General features: G+C 38.1%; 1 protein-coding gene across 7 annotated transcripts in view; it reads right to left on the bottom strand.

Annotated features, from left to right (window-relative positions):
• The window catches only part of LOC139139738 (cytoskeleton-associated protein 5-like), a 73,870-nt gene extending 50,348 nt beyond the window's left edge, over positions 1-23,522 (bottom strand). For 6 of the 7 annotated variants that reach the window (XM_070708607.1, XM_070708636.1, XM_070708645.1 and 3 more), the window contains exons 1-3: positions 23,327-23,522; positions 19,424-19,526; positions 10,558-10,751 (exon numbers count right to left, since the gene is read on the bottom strand). In XM_070708607.1, coding sequence (XP_070564708.1) covers positions 10,558-10,751; positions 19,424-19,480 — 251 coding nt within the window. In that variant the 5' untranslated portion in view covers positions 19,481-19,526; positions 23,327-23,522. The remainder of the gene's footprint in view (positions 1-10,557; positions 10,752-19,423; positions 19,527-23,326) is intronic. The other variant, XM_070708662.1, reaches the window with a different exon arrangement.
• Between the last annotated feature and the right edge of the window lie 64 nt (positions 23,523-23,586).

Below are 23,586 nucleotides of genomic sequence, written 5' to 3'. Positions count from 1 at the left end.
TGTATCATAACCAAATAAAGCAATATTTTGCACATACTCCGAGTTACAGCATTGTTTATTATAAATTGTGACTCAAGTTACACAACTAGAAATTTGGGAGAGGGTTTGGTTAATGCTGCATGGTAGTGGGTAAAGTGCTTGTTTGAGATCTCTACTTCAGGTGAATTATGCATTAGAACAGTCAAAAGTACCCTAACATGTGAGTTTCCATTCAAAGCCCTAATACCAAGCCACACAATGGCTATCCTATTTCTGGATTATGTGAGAACAAGCGTCCAGCTCAAAGACAAGTGAAGACATGAACCAGAGATCTGTCTTTTAAACCATAGCGTCTTTAATCCAGCTATGAAGAGACACAAATGACAACGGACACTTGTATACAGTATGCTAAGTATATGAAAAGCTCCTGAGATAGCTGTATACACACATACACAATGCTTGACAATGGAAATACTCAGAGAATCTAGGTCATAAAAGAAGAGGTAATGCCAAATGAGGTCGGATTTGATTACTTTTCCACTGCATTGAACGGACAACCATCAGCACTTACACAATATAACTGTCTGTACTGCCTGTGGCAGGGATGAGTCAATTTGAATGCGCTCTGATTCAGCTACTTTCAATGTTGAGCGTGTATATCTATCTCATTTGCAATGTGGTGTGTGGTATTATTATGGTGACATTAGCTGTAAGTTCTGAGGTATCTACCATGATTTTGTTCTAATATACAGCGTCTTGTCATATTCCCAAAATCATGTCAAAATGTCCAGTGTTCCATTCCAGAAAGTCTGTACACGTCCACTGTTACTGTTGACAACTGAATTCTAGTTTAGACCAGAATTGATTTGTCAACAACAACAACAAATACACTGGATTTTGTAATCAATGCATTGTACTTGCAGGGCTAATACCTGGCATTTCAAAATACTCCAGGGAAAAGGAGATGTACATGTTGATAAGAACTGAAATAATTTAAATCTCCATTATTGGTACTTGTGCATTTCAAATTGTATTCGTGAAAAGTATATTTGCTGCTTGTCATTATGATTTTATGAAGACTTTCAATGAGATGTTGTATCATTTTCATATTTTGCACACCTGAAAGACTATGGTCTGAGTCATCTTCCTATAAGGGTGGTTTCTTATTAGTTCGTTGCTTTCTCAGTGACATAACATAAATTTCACCTTCAATGACATCACAAGTACTGTACATGCCCATTATATGATAGCTGACAATTTCATTTATACACACATTGTCGAAGGATCAGTTCAATTGCTATATTTGTCTGGTACATAGTGGCGTATGTTTCTATTTGATTCTGATGTTGTTTGTTTTGGTAGCATTGAAAGACAGAATTGACAGTCGCCAATGAAATGCTCAGTGTAACATGTAACCCATGGCAACAAGATAAATCACTTTCACAGAACAAACAATGGAAAACAGTTACAGATCCTCACACATGTATTATTATGAGTAGGACACACCCATGGATAATGTGTAGGAAGGATATTTTATTGCCACTTGCACATCTGGGCACCAGTCTTTCTCCTAACACAATTGCCAAGTGTATCCATGGTTACAGCAGAGCAAGATCTCCATGAGTGATGAGAGGCACAACAAAATAAGGGCAGGGTTGAAGATGTAGACTCTAGATTCAAATCTCATACACCCACATCAGTGATTGATAACTCCTTATCTTGATTTGTAGAATTTTTTAATTTGAGAGGAATTCTTTCTTGTTTACTTAGAAGGGGCCCATCTCCTGCTAATGACTCCTGCAAAAAGGTTGGAATTGTCTTTCATTTTGTTGTCATAGCGAGTAACTGAAATAGCGAACACAGCCCCTGTCCGAAAGTTTCTTCAGTATAACATAGAAAAATACTTGATTTTGCAAATCAAATAAAATGTATTTTAGAATTTCTTATTGGAATTATAATAAAGAGGGTGTAGTACAATATTACATTTGTCTTCAGTAAATTAACATACAGGATGAACGTCATTACATCATACATAATTTATACGATTATGAGATGCGGTAACAAAACTGGAAATAACTGGTTGAAATTGTCCAATTTGCAGTAGATTATCACGTTCCTGGTGATTACCATACAGCACATACTGTGCGGCTTTTGACCTCACAAGAGGTGTAATAAATTCATGTCTATTTCATGCCTTTTCTAATTGACATACTACTTCGGTCTCAATCTACAACCACAAGGTCTTTACAAGTATCTTAGCAAATACTGGTACAACATGCAACACTTTAGGATGATGTGTGACACACAGTTGGACTGTAATTTGTCAAACCCATCACCTTGAAAAATTCTGTATATGAAGTGATTCCCCTGCCTGACCTGAAAAAATAAAACAAGCACACAATTTCTCTTTCCGTCTAGTATGCAGAAAGATTTTGGCCGCAATCGCATTTGCATGCTATAACTGAACCTACTGTAAAAATTTTTATTGAGGTGTAATTTATGACTTATTATGCAGATGAAGCTTTTACTGTACTTCTATTGAAATATCCGTTATAGTCCTACTTATGGAAGACTGTAACATGATATTTGCAATTGTTAAAGTAACCATGTAAAACAATGTTTGCTGTCGTCTTGAAAGTATTCACCTCTAAAACCATATGGTGACATAAAACTGCATTTGCATTGCGATAAGGTCATATTTATTACTTTCATATTTTACAAATTTACAGAAACAGGCTGAAATTTCATTAGCCAACATTAGTGAGGTATTATTAAGTGGCTGAAGTCAACACATGGTAGAGTTTGTTGGTGGCAACATTGAAATGGGATATGGTATTGTTACACAAAGGTTATTTTACTAACAATCCTGCCTCCACGTGGTGTCACAACAATGTACCCCCACCACCCTGCAGTCTTTTGGTGGGGACACAATATTTCGAAACAATACACCCCCATCACCCATGACCCCCGCTGTCTTTTGGTGGAGATATATTAGGTATAACGTTTTCTACACTTGTTACTATTTGCTGTAAGTACAACGATGTACCCCCATTACTCCACAACAAACTTCCCATCATGGGACAGGCCATACCACTGTGACCCTAGGATGGAAGGTCACAGATGTCACATACAGGTGGAATAAAACACTAGGTTACTAGGGTTATACACAGTACTGATCACAAAGTTTCAGAGTCGTTTAAGCCAGGGTTTCTAATATACAGAGATTTTGTTATAATTTTAACCAAAAAGCTGTTCAAAAAATAAATTGTAAACTTGATACTTCCTTCAGGTATACATGTAGGTTCAGGATTTTGATAAATAGCAAATTCTTCTTCAATTTCTGGTTTAATCATTGATTATCCATTTTATTCCCACGACTTCTTTTCTTTTTTGCAATGACATTTTAAAACCTTTTGCATATTTACTATAATCATTTATGTGATGTTTTCTTTTTTTGTTTATTCATTTACTGGGACATGCCACAACAGCGAAAAAAAAACTATGGACAGTGTGGTCACTTCAATAATACACAAATTCAAGCTTAATTAATATCACCCAAGCTTATACATATGGCTTCTGGGATATAATAATTTTGTGAATTCATTGTATTTTAGTTGAGAAGGCCAGCATAATTAAATTGTGTTACCTGCTGTAACATGTTACAACTGCTGAAGCCAGACGTTCCATACCCTCTTTAAGTTATGTTGTAAAGGATAATTTTAGCTCCTGACCCACTACAGTTTGAATGGCAACAAAGGGAAACAATAGGGCTTCAAGAATCAATAAACATCCCCCAAAAGCAAATAAATTAATGTCACCAGGTCTGCTGTCGTCATTAGCAGGGCTGTGAAACATTGTGTGGAACTGGAATGGCCAAACAAACAACTTCACAATTGAACTGATGTTTCGGTATTGAGGTCCAAATGCCAGGTTGACCAATCTGAATGCAAGACATGTCAATATTATCATAACACACAGTTGCTTACAGGCTGGAACACCAAACAAGCCTTCATTAGCACCCAATGCTTCAGGGTTCACCTTTTGTGTGTACACAGGAGACCTCCTCAACAACTGTTTGTTTCCCCGGGTTACCTGGCATTTGTTGGCATATCTCTACAGACTTTACACAGAAAACCATTCCCTGTGAAGACATTTTAGACTCTGGGGTGTTTGCATAGTCTGGCTTACCATATCAACTGATTTGCCGGCCGTGTGTGAATTTGAAAAGCAGCGCTAATGTGCCAGAGCCAAGTTTGTCTCTTTGCACGCTTGTGAAAGATTGCCAATGTCTTTTGAGATGGTGAAAGGGGCCAGGGTATTGTAAAAATCTGTGCCATGTGAAACAGGGTTTGAATTATCCAGTGTATGGCAATGCTGCCACTGGCAGGTGATAGCTACGTGAATTTTACTCCCTTTTTCAAACTGACCTGAATTGAACCGAACGTGAGAAACATATCAAAAAGTATTTCAGATAAAAAGAAATATGTAATGAGGAAACATAGGTCATTCCATTGGAATCCCTTCAGATACTATTAGTATTACCGGTATATATCTTGTGAAATTAGCCACAGGCAGGATACATGATGTCACTCCTACAAACACATCAACGCACAGACAATCATCTAAGGGCAGACAAAAGTTAGCATGAAAGCATAACCATGAAAATGTGCAATGTGGAATTATAAAATAGCACCTCTTGCTTACAGTTCTCACTCTTACTGTAAATTTTCTTTAGTAATGAATCATATTATCTTTGTTTTTAAATTGTGTATATTTAGCATTGTTACAAAGGAACTGTTACAAAGGAACTGTTCCATTCTCTAAACCCTTTCTATTTTTTCCGTAACCTAAACAAATATTTTGTAACTGTATGATTATATATTCAAGGCCATCAGTGGCGTGTCTAAAATTTTGTACTGAGCAAAAGGAAACCAGATTTGGCTGCAAGGTAAGACTTCTCACTTGAGTTGAACCATATTGTTTTATTTGCTTCATCTACATAGTAACTTTATGAAGAAAGGTGTACCGTGTCTCAGTTCCATCTCAAACAATGGGGGGAATGGATGTAAATTTTATTATAAAATAAATGGGCTAGTAGCTGTAACTTTTGAGTTTTCGTTATTTTTGTGAAGTTGAGTTTCACAATGCGCACCTCATGCACTGACCATGGAGGTAGCAGAGATGCACTGACGCGGGACAGTGTTTTTTATTTCATTACATTTTGATGGTATTAGCAATGCATCGATGCCATATCATATATCGTGAACCGGTTACCGAAGAATTTACATGTAATCCCTGTTCTGTCATGAGTTGAAGTGCAAATCAAGGATAAACAACGAAACAAACTGGTTTTTTTTTCATTCGAATCATCTCCGATCCAAACCCATCCAACCTTGTCGCTGATCGCTTCACAGCTTCACAGAATCAGCTGGGAGAACGTTTACGATCAATGAATAAGATTTGTTTAAATTAGCAATTCAACTCTGCAAATGCACGAATCACGGCATTCGACATACAGTTATAAGGTACGCCAACCAACCACAGTACGCAATCCATAAAGGTCACTCCTCTTGATTGGACAATCCAATAGGTCGCGACCTTCAGTTGAACTTCCAGGATACTGCGTTGAGCGCGGAAGTGACTTGGTAAGAGGAATTCGCGCTCGAAATTCATCCACTTTTCTAGCCTCACGCAAGTTTTCTCCGGCAAATTTAGAAAGTTTTCACTGTCATCGATCGATCACACTGGGCAAACGAAGGGTTCTAGCCGTGAATTATTGTCAGCCGGCGATCGGGCTGCTCAGGTGGCGATTGTGCGCCGTTCGATCAATCGATGGAAAATGAAGCCCTGCTGCACGTGTTTACATTTCAAACCCGAGTGTGAATGAAGAGCCGAAATTCAGAGGTCCCCCGGCCGGTTTTACTCCAAAAGACAATCAACATAACTCTGGCGGACCGGAAGATTTTCTTTCTGAAGAACAGCAGAGTACTTGAAAGACTTGGTGACTCGACCAGCACGGCGGTGATACTACGCCCGTAGTAAATACGGCCAAGTAAAAACGACGTCATCACAATTCAACGGGTCAAGACCGACAGAGCTGAGAAGGGGCCCGTATCGTACGTACATGGACACTATAAACCACAAGATGGAAGACAAGCCTGGCGGAAAACGTAAACGAAAGACGGATCGCCCTGCTGTCGAAATTGGCAGCGACGAAGATGCTCCACAAACGAGCGAACAACAGGCAGGTATCCCATCGATGGAAAAACATATCGCCAGTGCCGATGAAACTGAAACTGTAAATTACGTTACTGATACCCAGACGTTCCTCATAGCGGCGCTGACCGCAGTTGCCGACGCTGCTGCTTCCGCCACTGTGGAGCAGTCGTCGATGTTGACAGATGAGGGGGAGACTGCAATAAGCCAACAACCAGCTGCAGGTCCTTCGACTTCGTCGGGAACTGTGTTGTCTGCCAAGCGGCCGCCGGTCAGGAAGGCTCGTTGCCATGGTAGCCTGCCTCCAAAGCGTAAGGCCGGATTGGTATTGGATGAGGCAACCGGCTTGTTTAAAGAGCCAGATAATGGTTCCGTGGAAGACCAAGATGTGTTGGACACTAATGCGAACGAAGACAAGGATGCGGCGGAGGATGATGACTTTTACGAACGTGGCTATCCAGAAGTAGAGGACAGCAGCGATGAAGAGGGTGAAACAACCACAGGCATCACTGAAGTTGCAAGTACAGGCACAAAATGGCAACTATTAAAGGACGGTGACAGTGAGATATTCAGTCCACCGGACTTTGAGAGCCAGCTTGGACCAACTTTCACCTTGCCCCATCATGCCCCTGAGATCGACTACTTCTACAAGTTCATCTCGCCTGCTCTAATTAGATTGGCACAGGTTGAGACTAATTCATATGCAAGTTACCATCAAAAACACATCGCCAAAAAGATCAACCAACAGTGGAAAGATGCAGACTACCATGAGATGCAGGCCTTCATTGGTATCTTGGTTTGCATGGGCATTGACCGCAAGTCAGCGGTGGAGGACTATTGGTCCAGTGACGTATTCCTTCAGAACCAGGGCATATCTTCAGTTATGACCCGGAGTCGCTTCCAAATGTTGATGCGCTATTTCCATTTAGCCAGCGCCGAGAACGACCCGCGGCGGGAACCAAATGAGGCAAAAAGGAAAGAGCGATGCGAGGCGGACCCCTTTTACAAAGTTAACCCATGGATGGTGCCCGTCTTGGACAAATGCGTGAACAACTACCTGATGGGCCGTGAAACCTCCATCAGTGAGGGGATGGTGCGATTCAAGGGCTACTCAAGGCCCAAGCAGAAGCTATCCCAAGGATCTAACCGTCAGTGGTTTAAAATTTGGCAGTTGTGCGACTCCGCCACCACCTATGTTGCAAACTTTGCCCCGTACTTGGGTGTCAAGTACAAGGACCTTGGCGAGGGCAAGAAACGAGAGAGGGGCGTGGTGAAAAACCTCATGATGGAATTGGTGGAGCCCTTCAGCGGATACAACCACACTCTTTTCTGCGATAGCCTCTTTACCAATCTCACCAATGCCAGAGAACTGATGGAGATTGGTATTTACATAGTCGGCATATTCAACAGGCGCAACTATAGCAGTCTGCCTCCCCAACTGATACCAGAGGGTAAAAAGAAGAAGCTACCATTGAAAGTTGGGGAAATGAGGGCCATGATCAGAACTGATTGCCGTATAAACATAACTGCATACCAGGATAGACACGCTCAGGTGTTAATCCTGAACACGTTGTACCCACCTCTTGCGATGGAGGTTTTGAGTGATGGCTACCATGTAAAAAAAGTGCCTTTGTCTCTTCACTGCTACAGGAAGTATATGGGAGGCGTGGACCGCTCTAACCAGCAGCGCAAGTACTACCACACAGGGCAGAAAAATAACCGGTGGTGGACATACCTGGCGTTTTACCTGCTTGACATTGCGCTCTCCAATGCCTATGTGTGTTACAAGCACATCAATCCCGACAGTAAGGTGACCCACAAGATGTTCAACCTCCGCATCGGCAAGCAGCTCATTGCTGGATACAGCAGTCGATCGCAGCCCACTGTGAGGGAGGTTGAGAGCACGAGGTCCCACTCACTGTTCATCCTCCCAGAGAATCTGCCTCAGCATGTCGCCACCAAACTGCCCGGCCGGCAGAAATGCTGTAAAATCTGCAGCAAGGATGGCATGCTGACGGCGAAAGGAAGACTGCCAGAGACGTCGAAGGGATGCAGCCTGTGCAGGATACATCTGCACGAAGGGGAATGCTTCGCAGCGTTTCACCACCGAATGATGTTGAGGGGAAAGAAAAACGTTTCAGTTCAGTTCCCTGAGTTACCAGAGGATGATAAAAAGGTTATGGGCAGTGATGGCCCTGTAGATCACTCGAATGTTAACAGCGTATGACACTTTTGGTAGCATCCATTTCGGCGTTTACCATCGGTACAGTTGAGTAGCTTGTTTTAGCATTGGTGTACTACAACAACAGTCTGTACTCTTGTCCAATCAGAAAGATATATGGTTGGCTCACTTGCCACACTGACTACAAATAATTGATAACTTGTTCTCATAAACACAGTGTAGAGCTCTCATAGAACTTGTTGGTCACTTTTCACTACATATACGGTACATGTATGCCTGATTTTTGCAATTGATGTTTCATTGCAAGAGTCTCAATAAAGGTGAGCTATATGCAGTAAACTTCCTGGATACTCAAGCAAAGATATTGCCATGGCAGGTAAAAGGTCCTCACACTGAGTGAATTGCTCAAAAGAAAATGTATCATCTGAGCTAGTCATTTCTGAATAAAGAAGTGTGCTGAAATTGCTTTTCTAGTTTTACATCTTGAAGCTGTTCAAGTCGTTTTGTATGACGTTATACGACTTGTTTGTTGGTTCCTCAATCACTTTACTTACAAATACTTTGCCAATTCAAAAAACATTCCAAGTTAAAATTATGCATCTTTCTCTCAAAAGACAGCAATATCTTGTTTTTCTCTAATCTTTACACTGAAAATTACACTTTTACAGGAGAACTTTGTGCCAAAGTTTGCCTTCTACAAAATATACATCACGTTCTCCAATGCGTGTAGTTAAGCACCAAATTTGCTTGCTTTTGTCAAAAGACATTGAAAGAGAGTCACAAGAAAAGAAGATGCAAGTACATGCATTTGACTGTAAAAAGACAGATACGTCACTTTTAGTTACTTTTGCTGAATATCTTATATCGTAAGACCGACATGCACATATCTTTAAGCGGCTTTCTCATTAAAAATATTGGACTTTTGATTGACATGATATTTACTCAAGATACACAATGTCCCACTGCTGGTTTAACTAGTAATATTGTGCAAGGAAGGTGAGAAAACACGGGTCTGCATCTGCAGTCAAAACACATCGTAAGACCGACATGCACAATGTTCAATTGCTGGTCAACTGAATATTGTGAAAACTTGGAAAGAAAAGATGAGAATGTTTGTATGTGTGCATAACAGTCAAAATACACAATTTCTAATAGTAATATCTAAATTTTATTGACATAATATTTGCCTAACCTACTCAACGTTCTACTGCTGATCTACTGAATATTATGCAGAAAGGTGGAAAGGAGAAAAGTGTGTATGTGTGCATAACAGTCACAAAACAGATTTCAGATTGCATGTATTTGTCCAACATGTTATTAATAACCAGCTTCTATATGTTGGTCAGCTGAATATTGTGAAGAGAGGTAGAGAAAAAGATGGCGAAGCTATGAACAACAGTCAGCGTACAGACTTTAAATATCTGACTTTTAATTATTGATATAACATTTGTCTATAATGTAGAATGTAATATTGCTGCTTTACCAAATATTTTATAGAAAGGACAAGAGAATTTATCATTGTGTACGTGTGCATAACTGTAAAAAAATTTAAAATATCAAACTTTAATTGTCAAAATATTCACTCAACATATACAATAGCATTCTATTGCTGGTCCACTGAATATCAGTAATGTGTTGTATCTTTTCATTTGTGCTTGGAAAAGGGAAGTTACAGGACCTTGGGCGCACAATAGGGGGATTACTGATGACGTAGCCATTTGCATACACTGGGTGGCGGGAGTTTTTGAATTCTCAGAGCATCGCTTTGACTGTATGATAAATTTGAATAATCATAATGGGCAATTTCTGACATATGCAAAGAGGGATTAAATGGTTGTACAGGGAACACATTTTGAAACAAGCGTTTTCCGACAAAAAGTTGAACATTTTTTCAGTTTATTTTAGACTAAAGTTTAGTCGATATATATTCACAGACATCATATGCAAGATTTTAATGACAATGAACGGCTGAAACAGGGCAAAATTATGGGATAATGGGATCAAACATGGCACATCTGATCAAGTAGCGTGGCTTTCTTTTACATTTGCATAGATTTATGATTATCCGGCTTTTATAGGGAAAGTTCCTGTTTAAAAAGACACTGACTTTGTGAATGACGACACAGCCAGTAATTCATATCAATTTATTTCCCTGGTGTGCATATTCCTTTATCACTTACTTTGGTGCGTGTGCAGCGTTATCCAGAAACACCAGCACAGCATCCAGGCCCTTTTCCTGGGCCACGGCATTGTTGTCAGTCACAAACTTTTTCAGCAGCCCGAGGTACTTGGAAAACTCAGGGCTCTTGTCGTCAGTCTGTTTTTGAAATAATTTGGCCGCCTCTTCGTACCCATTGAGTCGCGCTTTCCAGACCTGTTGATGAGAAAATCAAACTCTGTCAGAAGTACTTATAGGTTTTTTACTGTAAACGGAAACCAGGTGAGCAATACTGGTGATACCACCCTGAAAACGTTGTTTGTAGTAGTAAACCACAACTTGCAGCCTATGGTAATCATCATCAGACCCCTTTTGTGGCTTAAAGTAATTTAATTATCAGAGAAGTTGACCTACCACAGTAAACAGTGACAAACATAAATATTTGAACTTTTATTATATCCACATGTTCTGGATTGAGAACTGAAATAAAACATTTTGTTTCTTAAGTACAGCATCATTGTGCCATTGTCTTTATCAAATCTGCAACACACCATAAATGATACAAACTGCACCACAGGACAGAAGTAGTGGGAATCTCTAGATCTATTGTACCTTCTGCAATGCTGAACTGAAAACTTGACACAACCTGTCCTATGTAATTGCAGGCAGTTATACTGGGATCAGCTTGGCACACACACATTACGCAATTTGACAATAGCATGGTCATTAGACGACACCCTGAAGTCACAGTGCCTGGGCATTTGTTTTGTCAACATTCACTGATGAGGTACACCTAAGCAGGTGTTTCAATTGTACTTTCTACAATGTCGTTTACAAGAATGGGAACGTTATATGTGGCTTCAGCTCAACCCTGTGTTATCTACAGAGGAAAGGTTTACCACAGCACAACAGCTGGTACAAGGACAAATTTTTCTGCTACTGTCTGTTGTCTTCAACCCACTGTACATACATAGCCATTTGCTTGTGGTTGGCTGTGTTGTGGCCAGTAATGTACACTACATTACCGGTAAAGTACATTTCTCAATCTTACTGCCAACGAATAGTACAAAATACACACATCAGACTCACGTACCTATAAACACAAATATGAAATGCCATTGCACATTTGCAGATCTCAAATTCAGCCACAGCACAAACAGAACCTTTTTATCATATAAAATTAGGGCTTCCTGTATGAAGAAAATTGGAAATTTCAACTACGTAAACAGATCTATTATTTGAAGGTTTTTGGTTATGGTACATCAACTGCACTGTGGCTGTTAGTAAATATGTACATCTTTATTATGAAACACTCAATGTATCCACTGTAAATTGGACTTTTGTTCTGCAGCTGTTATTATGGAAGGCTTTTCTGCAAAATCTAGTTCATTGACCTGGAAATTACGATACTATCTGTTTCATATAAACACTCTAAAATCAGAATACATAATGGTATTTCTGTTCAATGTCAGAGGCAATATAATTTTGCGATATGCTCATGTCAAGGAAATATACATTTGGTGTCAATATGCACACGCCCTGTAAAGGCTGTTCCAGGTGCAGACTTCCTCTTTTTAGCTCCGCTGTCAGCGACGCGGAGCTTATCAAATAGGTTGATTTTCCGTCGTCGTCTGTCGTCCGTCGTCGTCGTCGTCGTCCGTCGTCGTCCGTCAACAATTGCCTTCTCCTCTGAAACCGCAAGTCCAATTGCTTTGAAATTTTATATGCAGTTCACTTAAGGCGACCTCACTTCAGTTTGTTCAAATCGTGGTGAAATTTGCATATTTGTATTTTTGGGCATTTTTTGGTGTTTTTGGTAAAAAAATCTTCTCCTCTGAAACCGCTTGTCTGATTGCTTTGAAATTTGATATGCAGTTTGCTTAGGGTGACTTCAGTCAGATTTGTTCAAATCGTGGCAAAATTTGCATATTTGTATTTTTAAGGCAATTTTTGTCATTTCTGGTTAAAAAAATCTTTAAAAATCTCCTTCTTCAAAACTGCCTGTCAGATAGCTTTGATATTTGGTACATAGGTCCCTAGGGATGATCTATTTCAGATTTGTTCAAATTGTGCAGAAATATGCAAATTTGCATTTTTAAGGTAATTTTTGCCATTTTTGGTCAAAAAATTTATTTCTCAAAAAGTACTGGTCTGATAGTTTTGAAATTTGGTATACAGCTTTCTATCGATGAACTAAGTAATATGTATTGAATTTCTGATGAAATCTGTAATTTTGTATTTTTGGGGCAATTTTTGCCATTTTTGGTCAAAAATGTGTATTTCCAAAACTACTCATCCGATAATGTGTATTTCCAAAACTACTCATCCGATAGCTTTGAAATTTGGTATACAGGTTCCTACAGATTAACTAAATGATAGTTATTGAAATTATGATGAAATCTACAATTTTGTAATTTTAGGGCAATTTTTACCAGTTTTGGTCAAAAAATGTGTATTTCCAAAACTACTCATCCCATAGCTTTGAAATTTGGTGTACAGGTTCCTACAGATGAACTAAATGATAATTATTGAAATTATGATGAAATCTGCAATTTTGTAATTTTGGGGCAATTTTTGCCATTTTTGGTCAAAACATGTGTTTCTCAAAAAGTACTGGTCTGATAGCTTTGAAGTTTGGTATACAGGTTTCTACAGATAAGCTAAGTAATATATATTGAATATCTGATGAAATCTGCAATTTTGTATTTTTGGGGCAATTTTTGCCATTTTTGGTCAAAAAATGTGTATAATTAAAACTACTCATCTGATAGCTTTGAAATTTGGTATACAGGTTTCCATAGATGAACTAAATGATATTTATTGAAATTATGATGAAATCTGCAATTTTGAATTTTTGGGGCAATTTTTCCTTTTTTTGGTCAAAAAATGCGTTTCTCAAAAAGTACTTGTCTAACAGCTTTGAAATTTGGTATACAGGTTTCTATAGATGAACTAAATTTGATCTTTTGAAATTATGATGAAATCTGCAATTTTTACTTTTGGGGCAATTGTTGCCATTTTTGGTCAAAAAAATTTACTCTCAAAAACTACTCATCAGATAGCTTTGGTTGACATGTTCTTAGGGATGATCCTATGTGATACATTCAAAGTATGATTAAATCTTCAATTGCGTATTTTTGCAGCTTATTTTAGCCACTTTTTTCTGGCCACTGCATCGAGCTATCAAAGATTTCCACCCTTCTTCATCAACATGTGTCAAAAATAGTTATTCTCTACATAAACACAGCGGAGCTATATCGGCCGCTAGGTCGCTTGTTGACTATTTAAATAATTGTCTGGTGGCATCCATTCCCAGACATGTTATGGAAGTATTGGATTACACTGTGGGAATGCTATAGTGTTCATAAATTAACATTCTTCCATCTGTTTTTCCCACAGGATTTTTCAGAATTTCTATACATCCCCTAATTTGAACAAAGGTCTGTAACCAAATTACTATTAGAAAATCCAGTGAAGCTAAAGCACTGGGTTGAGCTGCGATATCTGCGCAGTCCTGGCTCAACCATAAAAGGCGTTCATACAATTACATGTATGTGTGTTTACCTACGTTGCTGTGTAGAAAAAATTTGGGATGTGAGCTGCGTGAGCTAAGTATGACAAATGTCAGTGTCCTATTTTGTCACAGACGCAATTCTTGCACACTTGGTTTGGTACAGTAGGGCTATCATAACAACAGAGCTTATTTAACCATACACCTTGAATTTGGAAACAATAGGGAGCATCTATTATTGAATCAATTATTCTGCTATTTCCAAGGCTTTCATGGAAATCCATTAAAGGGCACTGAATAGTAATATGCATCTGCAAAGCTCAATGACCTATGCAAAGGAAATGTAGATATGCCACTCTTTCACTGACAACATACATGTATGTTGGTCCACACTCTTGAAACACTGACAGATCGTACCATCTTTCAGTCCAACCTTATGCACAGGGGAAATTTCTGCATATTACATTGGCATATGATATCCATATTTATTGCTAACGAAAAATACTGCTGTCTGTCACTGGGACATACATGTACATAATTTATATATTGGGACACCATCATTTATTCCAAAATTGTAAATTGGCTTTGATGACATTTTTTGAAGACATGGTGAAAGAAACCAGTATAGCACTTATCACGTAATGCTACTGTTTAATTCTAGCAGGATCTGACAGAGACAATACAATCACAAGCAGTCAGTGTAATATGGCCACCGAGAAAAGAAGCCAGTCATAAGTCAGACAATGTCCTTCACGTGTAAAACTATCCTTGTCAAAAATTTGGCACGCCATACTTCTTGCCAACACACCCAAACATAAATAATGTATGCAACAACAGCCCGATGCTGACAAAAATCTATACAATTGAATTATTAAGAGGTCTGCGGAGGAAGGGTACACTAACGACATTCAACAATATTATATGTTGCAGGTCTGACCCAGTCTGTCTCCATATTGGGTAACATTACTCAGGGACATTTTTCAAGTCAAATGATATATACATTCTGCAGAACAGAGGCTATCTGTCACTATCAATGGAAAAATTCCAGAGAATGCATTAATGTATCTCGACCACGGTTAAACTTAATTATTTTATCAGCTTCATGTATGCCATGGTTTTGTTCTACGCATGAATGGATAAGAAATGCGCACAATATCACAATTTCCGTAGGCTACACAGTTGATCGCTGCAAAATATATGATATTGATAACATTGCACATATATTTAGCAGATAATTTCAGGATGAGGACAGAACTAAAATGTTTAGATTCGTCAGTTTCCAGACGGAAATTTCATTTATGACATAATACACACTGTCATCAGTGCCAGACTTTTGTACTCAGCTACTTGGGATAACTGTGCACCTTTATATATGTAAACTTTTATGGCCTATATCTGAAATACAGGAAGTTTTTGGTACATGTGGCTTAATGCTATAAATGGGTCAGTAAATTTGTTGAAGCACATTCTACCCAGTTATGCATGCCGGTACACTGAGAATGTCAACAAGACTTTGAGTAGGATGTATACATTTCACAGGATGAGGTCAAAGGTCACCACATTTGTTTTTGTTGGTCATACCAATACAATAGGTGCAATCATGACTGGGTATTGCACACTTACAATGCCAAATTCAAGCAACTATGTCATCTGGAATGTCTGACTTCCCCTTCTTGTGAAACAATTGGGTCAGAACCTATTGTCTGCCATTGAATGGGTCACTGAAAATATTCTGGATACACAGGGTTGGGTTTCTATTATCATCTAATCTGTACAGGCCTTGTCTTTTATTTTCAACATGAAATCTCAACAGGCTGACAGCAAAATGAAATCGAAGGTTATGCAATAGTCTATGCTGATCATTTGTGCTTTCCAGAGAACTTTTGCTTTTCTCATTATGAGCGTCAAATTTTGAAGCTATGCTGAAAGTGTGTTGAGTATTAGAGGAATACATAGCCATTAATCATGCATACTTTCATTTACAACTTTTCATAACATCCAATTCATATGCAATTGTTATGTCAGTATTGCTCACATGATATTTGTGTGTTAAGACAAATATTATAAAGAGGAGAAGAAGTGTTTCCTATTACAAGGCACACAAAAAACTTTGTACAAATCAACAATGCGATATAGTTGGTATGTAATAATTTCCAAGTCAATGCATTTCAGACTTTAATTGCATATACAATGCAAGATCCGAGGTACATGAATATTCCACATTGATTAAGGGTCATTAGCATAGAATTTCAATACCGAAACAATGCTCATTAATGTAATCTGCATATTAAAGTCAATGCATTTCAGACTTTAATTGCAAACATAGAGTATGTTTATACTTACATATAGTGTTCACAATTTGCAAATCGACAATCAAGTATAACATTGACACAAAAATGAACAATAATTGGGGCAGCTGTCCATCCTATAAAAATGACATTGTTCTATTTGTATTGGGCAATAAACATCAGTTATATTTCAGCAATAAACAACATCCAGTGACGGGTGAAATACCATGAGATTTTGACCAGTTCACAACAAATATGTGCAAGTGTTACCAAGTTCATTATGAAGTCAACTGGACGAAACCAAAAGGTATTACCGTTGCTGAGGTAGTTCACTGTTATTACCGATTCTGGCACGAAACGTTAAAAAAGGAATTTTTCTCTAACTGAGAACTTGGGCGTGTTCATTCTATATCGCAAATATAGCACTGTTCTTTTCACATTGTGGCCAATCAGACTGCTGTATTTGCACCATCAATATTCCTGTATGAAATAAATATGTTCAAGAGCATGCAAATTGAATTAAAATTATTTAAGAAGTACTGTGACAATAGATTGATGTGATGTCCTATGTTACTCAGATATATGACATGTATAATATTCAGTCATAACAATGAATAGAATACTAATATTAGTACTTATTGCTTTTGCACTGTAATTTGTCAGGGTTGACATCCAGATGATTCACAAAACCAGCAGACTGTAAGCATGCCCCCCTGGGGGTATTTTCAAAGGTTGTTCACCTCTACTAAAAACTCTTGATAGCAATGTAGCTCGCAATGCCAATATCCACATCATCTGTCTATGCAATATCCTATCAAAATATTTCATTTTTCCCCATTAAAATGGTTATGCAAATGTTTGCATTATTATGTTAATTACCCATTACTCAATGGTGGGTTGGGTTTTAATTTTTATGCACAGGTAGAGTGTACATTGCATACCCTAGTACATCAAATTGCCAGCACCACTCATGAAAAACATTACTTTGTGGTGGATTCCATGAGCCGTTCTTGACAATACTTTGCAATTCATGAAGGTTTCCAAAGCAAAAATGCAGAAAAACAATCCGCATTTTTGGGCCAGAATTACATGTAATGTTTTTCTTCAATTGCATACACAGCCGGGAGATATACTCTTAAATTTACACAGAAACACCTGACCCCTAAATTAAGTATCATTTTACACAGTGGAATAAATAATCACGGGGGTCACTTGTATGTCAGTATACATAATTATTGTAATTTGTGTTTCTGTTCAAAATTGCAATTATGGAGCAGATAAGTAGACCAGGGACCAATACTCTGTAAAATGGGAATATTACAGCAACAAGCCATGGTATCATGTCAGTGAGTGGCACTGTCTGGACATGAAGGTTAAACGTATACTTAGGTGTGAACTGTCTGACTGGATAGATATCAGAAAAATCTACTTCCATGATGACATTATCACAACAATATTGCCAGTATTTATACTTTACATGATTACTATGCTATTTCCCATCGGCTGTACTGGCAGAGAACTGAACAGATAATATCAAGCAGTTGTACCTTTAACTCATAATACCGACAACTGAATTTGTTCTGTTGATGACCATGTTATGAATAATCTAAAATCTTTTTAGCATGTTACAATAACAGTGAAGATCAATGTTATTGACAAATCTTGCTACACAATACACATAGAAGCAATTTGTAATCACAATGGTTAATACACGTTGATGCCTTTCCTGTATACTCTTTTCAAGGCTTGCTTGTTTTCCCTTCAAAGTACAAAGTATGCAATAAATTGGTGTTATCAAAATATTAAAAGAAATATTTGACAGGCTAAAAAACAATGTCGTTTTTTTTGTTATAGTGATATAAAGAGTTGTAATGTTTTTTCTGATTGTCTATTCTATGATCTGTGACCACACAATAGTACCCAGTGCATGTCTGGACACAATACAAAATTCATGCCATATCAACCATACCAGTTGGACTACGGACAAAGTGACCATTAAGAGTCGATTGTTAATCATTACTATGCCATCTTTCTCTAATGAAATGGCAGACTTATGGACAGACAACAGATATTGATTCTATAATTGGCACGGTTGACCCCTATCATCAAGGGCATGGGTCAAAGTTCAAAACCTGGCACTCATGGCTATCACTATATGTCGTTCAAGAAAAGCTCTACCAAACTGACACCCAAAGAAGGGGCAATATCAGAACACTTATGATGATGCCACAATGCAGACACACAATTGCACATTACAGATGCCTACAGAAAAGCAGAAAAAACATGAATTTGAGAACACTGGTTGTGGTGTACAGTGCAACATGCTCAGTGTGGTTTGATTCATACCTTGACACCAAATTATTTACCTAAATAAAGAGAAAATGAACTAAGAACAAAGGCACCTCACAACACAATACAAACACTGGCTCTCAGGGGAATACCAAAGACATGCCAGTGCACTGGGTACAGGGTTTTATTTGAATTCAAAGGTATACAACATGTCTGCTTTGTTGTTACATTTCTCTGTTGCACTTCACCAGCAAGGTCAACTTGATGAAAATTACCAGTATTCTTACCAGCACCAATAATTTTTTGAGGGTGTTGTCTGCATGTGGCATCTCCACAAAACATACCAAAATAGCTGACAATACTATTACTCCTGTACAATAAATATACACACCCATGTTCAGACTCTCAGTGCATGGAACCATGACTAATAAAATCAAAATGGGGCTTGGGAAAGATGGTATGGATATACTTCAGAGTAAATTCAACTTGGAAATTGAGAACTGTACTGCCTAACGGGAGCCAAAAGGAAGTAGAGTTCACAATCTTAAGTTGGGAGAGAAATTATAACAGCTGTCTCTAGACAACATGTATACATTCACTGTACAGATCTGCAAATAGAACTGTGAACTTGACCTTGTCTGATGCATGAAAAACTGCATTGACATTCTGACCCATTCACCCCTATATAATAGAATGAAGGTCTGGCCCTTCCCCATAGAAAACAATAGGGTCAGGACCATATATATTTGAGGTGATGAAGCTAACCTGCTGATGAATAATGACTCATTGTTGTTGCTTACCTTATGTACACACCTCTCGTCAATGGGAAGTTTCAAATACTCTGTGTCATCTCCCATAATTTTTTTTATTTATTTCAGGTGTCCTCCCTGTTCTGTCATTAATCTGAAAACAAAACAAACCACTGGGATGAGTTAAAAAGCCATGTACCGGTACGTTGTGGAGAGTTAAGTTGTAAATGAGGTGATATGAAAACACAAAGTCAACTGAAGCTGATCTGACAAGTATAACGCTTCAGTACACTTCATGTGTCTAGAACAGTGTAAACCTAACTGAACCTTTATTGTGTGTGTGTAAGTGTACAACACTGCCTGAAGGTAATGTGCTGAAAATATCTCTCAGTCTATGGGATCTGAATATGCTGTAGCCTTAGGGATCACAATGCTCCATACTATCACATAGTATCACAGAATTTTCCTCTGGACCTGTTTGGCTCAGACAAGTGTTATCATAAGAAATTAGTTGAAAGAACAAAACAAAACTATGCTCAGTTAAAAAATACATGATATTAGGGGTGTCAACTTCAGACAAAAATATTGGTGATGAATGTACTGAGTATACTATAACAGTAACAGTGATAAAAATAGCCTATGACAATCACTATTGTGGTGTAAACATATGCTAAATTACTCAAGTCAAGAAAAACAGTCCAAATGTGCTTCTAATTCACTTCATAAGTGCGGTTCGTCACTGTTTTTTCCTTTTGTTATCTTGATACATAAAAAATAATAATAGGAAAAATTCATGTGTTCATTTATGCATGTAATTTATCTATGTCATGATGTCCCTGCTAATGGCTAACGTAGTGATAACATTTGACTGTGATCAGGAATCTATCTTTCTTCTTTTATTATCTTGATACTAGGTAGCTAATGGCTAATATAGTGATAACATTTGACTGTGATCAGGAACCTAGGTTTCCCCCTGTTCAGACAATTAGTCACTGACACATTACTAATGTATTCCTGACAACACACATTTCTGTACAAAATTACTACAAAACTATGCCTGTTTTTTTCTATAAGTATCCATTAATCATTAACATATGCAACTTGTGACATTTGCCCATACAAGAATGCCAGAGGAACATAATGGACATGAAGGGTAATAATATGTTATTGGATTTACCAGGTATCACAGCTGATCTGAATATTAAATATCGGTATGTGACACTTTGCCCCAGAGATTAGACAAAAAATGTTCCTCCAATGATTTGATTTATGCCACCTTCATATTAGTGACCTCAGGTTCCAACGACTATCCTGCGTATCTTGGAAGCCAATCAATTCCTAGTTAATTTATTGATAGTTTCATAATAAATGGGCAGCGAATAGCTTGTATCTGTGACCTTTGAACTGCATTGTTGGCAGTCACAGTGTTGATCTCAGTATGACCTGGATCAGTTTGTGTTGATGTATCTAACTGGTTACAGAAGACAAGAATCAGGAATTGTGGATGTAATCAACAGCAACACATAACATTTTAAGGTCATCACATAGATACATGTAGCCTGTCCCATGCTTTGCAGTACAAAATAGCCACTGAGTGGAAAGATTTTGTACGATACTATTTGCGCAATCAGTTATTAGCAAAATTAAGATGTATTGAACCAGCAGTCAAAAACAATACTGGTCTTCCAACCATCCTTCAGACCAACTTACAAACAGAATGGATAATAAAATTAGCAATCAGACAATTTATGATCACTACAAGAAGTGTATGCAGTGAGCTAATAGAATCTCATGAGAGTAAATAACAGGAGAGTACTTGAATCTACGGTAATCATTTTTCTGAACATCAGCTACCTTACAGTCTTGATTAGCATGATTATGCGAGTTTGTGATGGGTCCTGACACTCTATTCACTTTTACCTTGTCACAGAAAACACCAAACAAAATGGCCTCCACTTTCCTATAAAATTCAAAGCAAGTGTATGGATGTGAAATTCTTGTCTGACCATTTATTGCATTCTCAAACAAAATATATGATCACTGATGAAGCAATAGCAAATGCTTGAGTTTGCTTATTATTTTCAGAGTCTTCAAATAAAGATTCTGCTGCCTGGCCTGAAGACAGAGATATGGTACCACACAGGTTGGATGACTGTGATGCATAAATACAGATTTGTAACACTTTCATGTTAACAAATGTTTTCAAAAGAAGTAATTGTCAAGCAGCAACCATAATCAAAGGTTACAGGGTCACTGCATGAACTCAGAACCAGTGTGTACCATTGAAGGACACAACAGAACACAGAACACAACAAGTTTGGAAAGCTTACCATAGTTGCCATTTACGAAAGTATACATCAGGCAGAATTAGGACTTTGATTTCGTGTGAATGACTGTCATGACATGCTTGATATGTTCTGCCAATCCTGGGTATCTGGCAACTGGTACTGATTACCAATGACATCTCACAGTTTGATCACATGAAACCTTATCCTGTCAGACAAACCTCTGGCCACATAACTGCAGTCACCACAAAGTCAAAAACAGAAACTTAACAGTGACCATTGTACTTCCAGACTTCCTACATTTTTAATGCATGCACCAGTTCACGTATGCTTGTTTTGTTGCTATGACATGTCACATCAGATATTTGCACAGCCTGACGAGATGTCAACAACTCAGTGAGAGAATACCAATACTAGTAGAAATGCAATGCACACCATAACTGGACATGGTTGCAGAGTTCTTTTAAAAACATGTAGACTGTAAAACCACAGACCTTGGTGTGTTTTGGGTCTATGGTAAGACTATGTAAATATAATAATCTATGAAAAAAAAATATATTTACAATTTCTGAAAATAATATGTTCTGTAGAGCGAATGAAAATCTGATAAAATGTTTAACTTCACTTAAAAATTCGGCATTGTGAAGAAAATTTGATTCATTTGTTGAACTTGAAGTAATATCTGCCCTGTGTATGTTACTTCTCTACCAATCTTATCCAAACCATTTTAAAGAGCTGTTATATATCCATCATATATTATCTTACACAATAGCAGAGAATCTTCAATGTGAAATACAGGCCTATAAAGAACAGCCAAATGGCAAAATCGACACGTCAAGAGGCACATTTAACCCTAAAGCTGATATAATAATCAATATTCACGGGGGATCCGATCAGGAGTGACTTCATGCTTTGTTTACAATAGGCGGTGTGTTGTACAGAAGGTGTCAATCGGCTTTCTGTTGTTTTCTTTTGGCTCTTTTGACAAATTTAAATGTAACTGCACAAAATAAACTAAAAATTGTAATTCATACAGGTAAAAATAATCGAGTTCTGGTATTACCACGCGACTGTTGTGAAGCCATACGTTCTCCAAGTCAGGCCAATGTCCACACGCTTGTGTACACTCTGTACATAGATGTCAGTTGTAACGTTACAATGTAATAAATGCAAATCTTGTCATTTGAAATTTGGGTCAGACTCAGAGTAATATGTGTTTACGGAGAATTCTTTGAAACAAGATGAAGGAAATCACACATTTGTGAAATCAAGTTGAACGATCTGGCCCAGGGCGGGATTTCCATCTGATCGACTGTGTCCCAACATGAATATGAATATACCATTACATGCAGTTAGACACATAACAAACGGCTTTCGTCCAGACTCCCGATCGTAACGTGTAGATCACGTATGTCTGTTCAACATAAAACCAATCGGTAATTTTGTTCTGTACACGTCAAAGTGGGCGTGACGTTCAACAGTTCCACTGAATATCTTTTATCAACTATTTCTCTCGTTCGGACAAGGTACACAGGGATCAAATGGTGTCAGTAATTTCTAACTAACTGTCGACAATCCTATGGGGCAATGCTCCATTTTACCGGAATCACAGAAGTCGCCCGAATCGGTCGAAGGAAATATTAATGTCAGTGGCAATGTTTCAACTTACCTAAAATATCCAACCGTAAACGATTCCCTCCTGGTAATTTTGGGCAGATATATTGAGTTATTCCGTAAGGTTCAACATTAATTTTTTGAAAACGCAAAAGTTTCCGGACAGTAACGTTCCCACACAGGTGACCGGAATGACAATCTCAATGGGATCGGTAGTTTTCAAAATCGAAGGTCGTCATGTGACAGCAGCTGAGGTTGACGATTGGCGGCGACAACACGGTGACGTCATGCAGTGGAGACATTTAGTAGTAGGTT

Source organism: Ptychodera flava, chromosome 1 (assembly GCF_041260155.1).
Source record: "Ptychodera flava strain L36383 chromosome 1, AS_Pfla_20210202, whole genome shotgun sequence".
NCBI classification, from domain to species: Eukaryota; Metazoa; Hemichordata; class Enteropneusta; family Ptychoderidae; genus Ptychodera; species Ptychodera flava.
The sequence above is the reverse complement of the archived record's forward strand: the minus strand, read 5'-3'. Positions and strand labels throughout refer to the sequence as shown.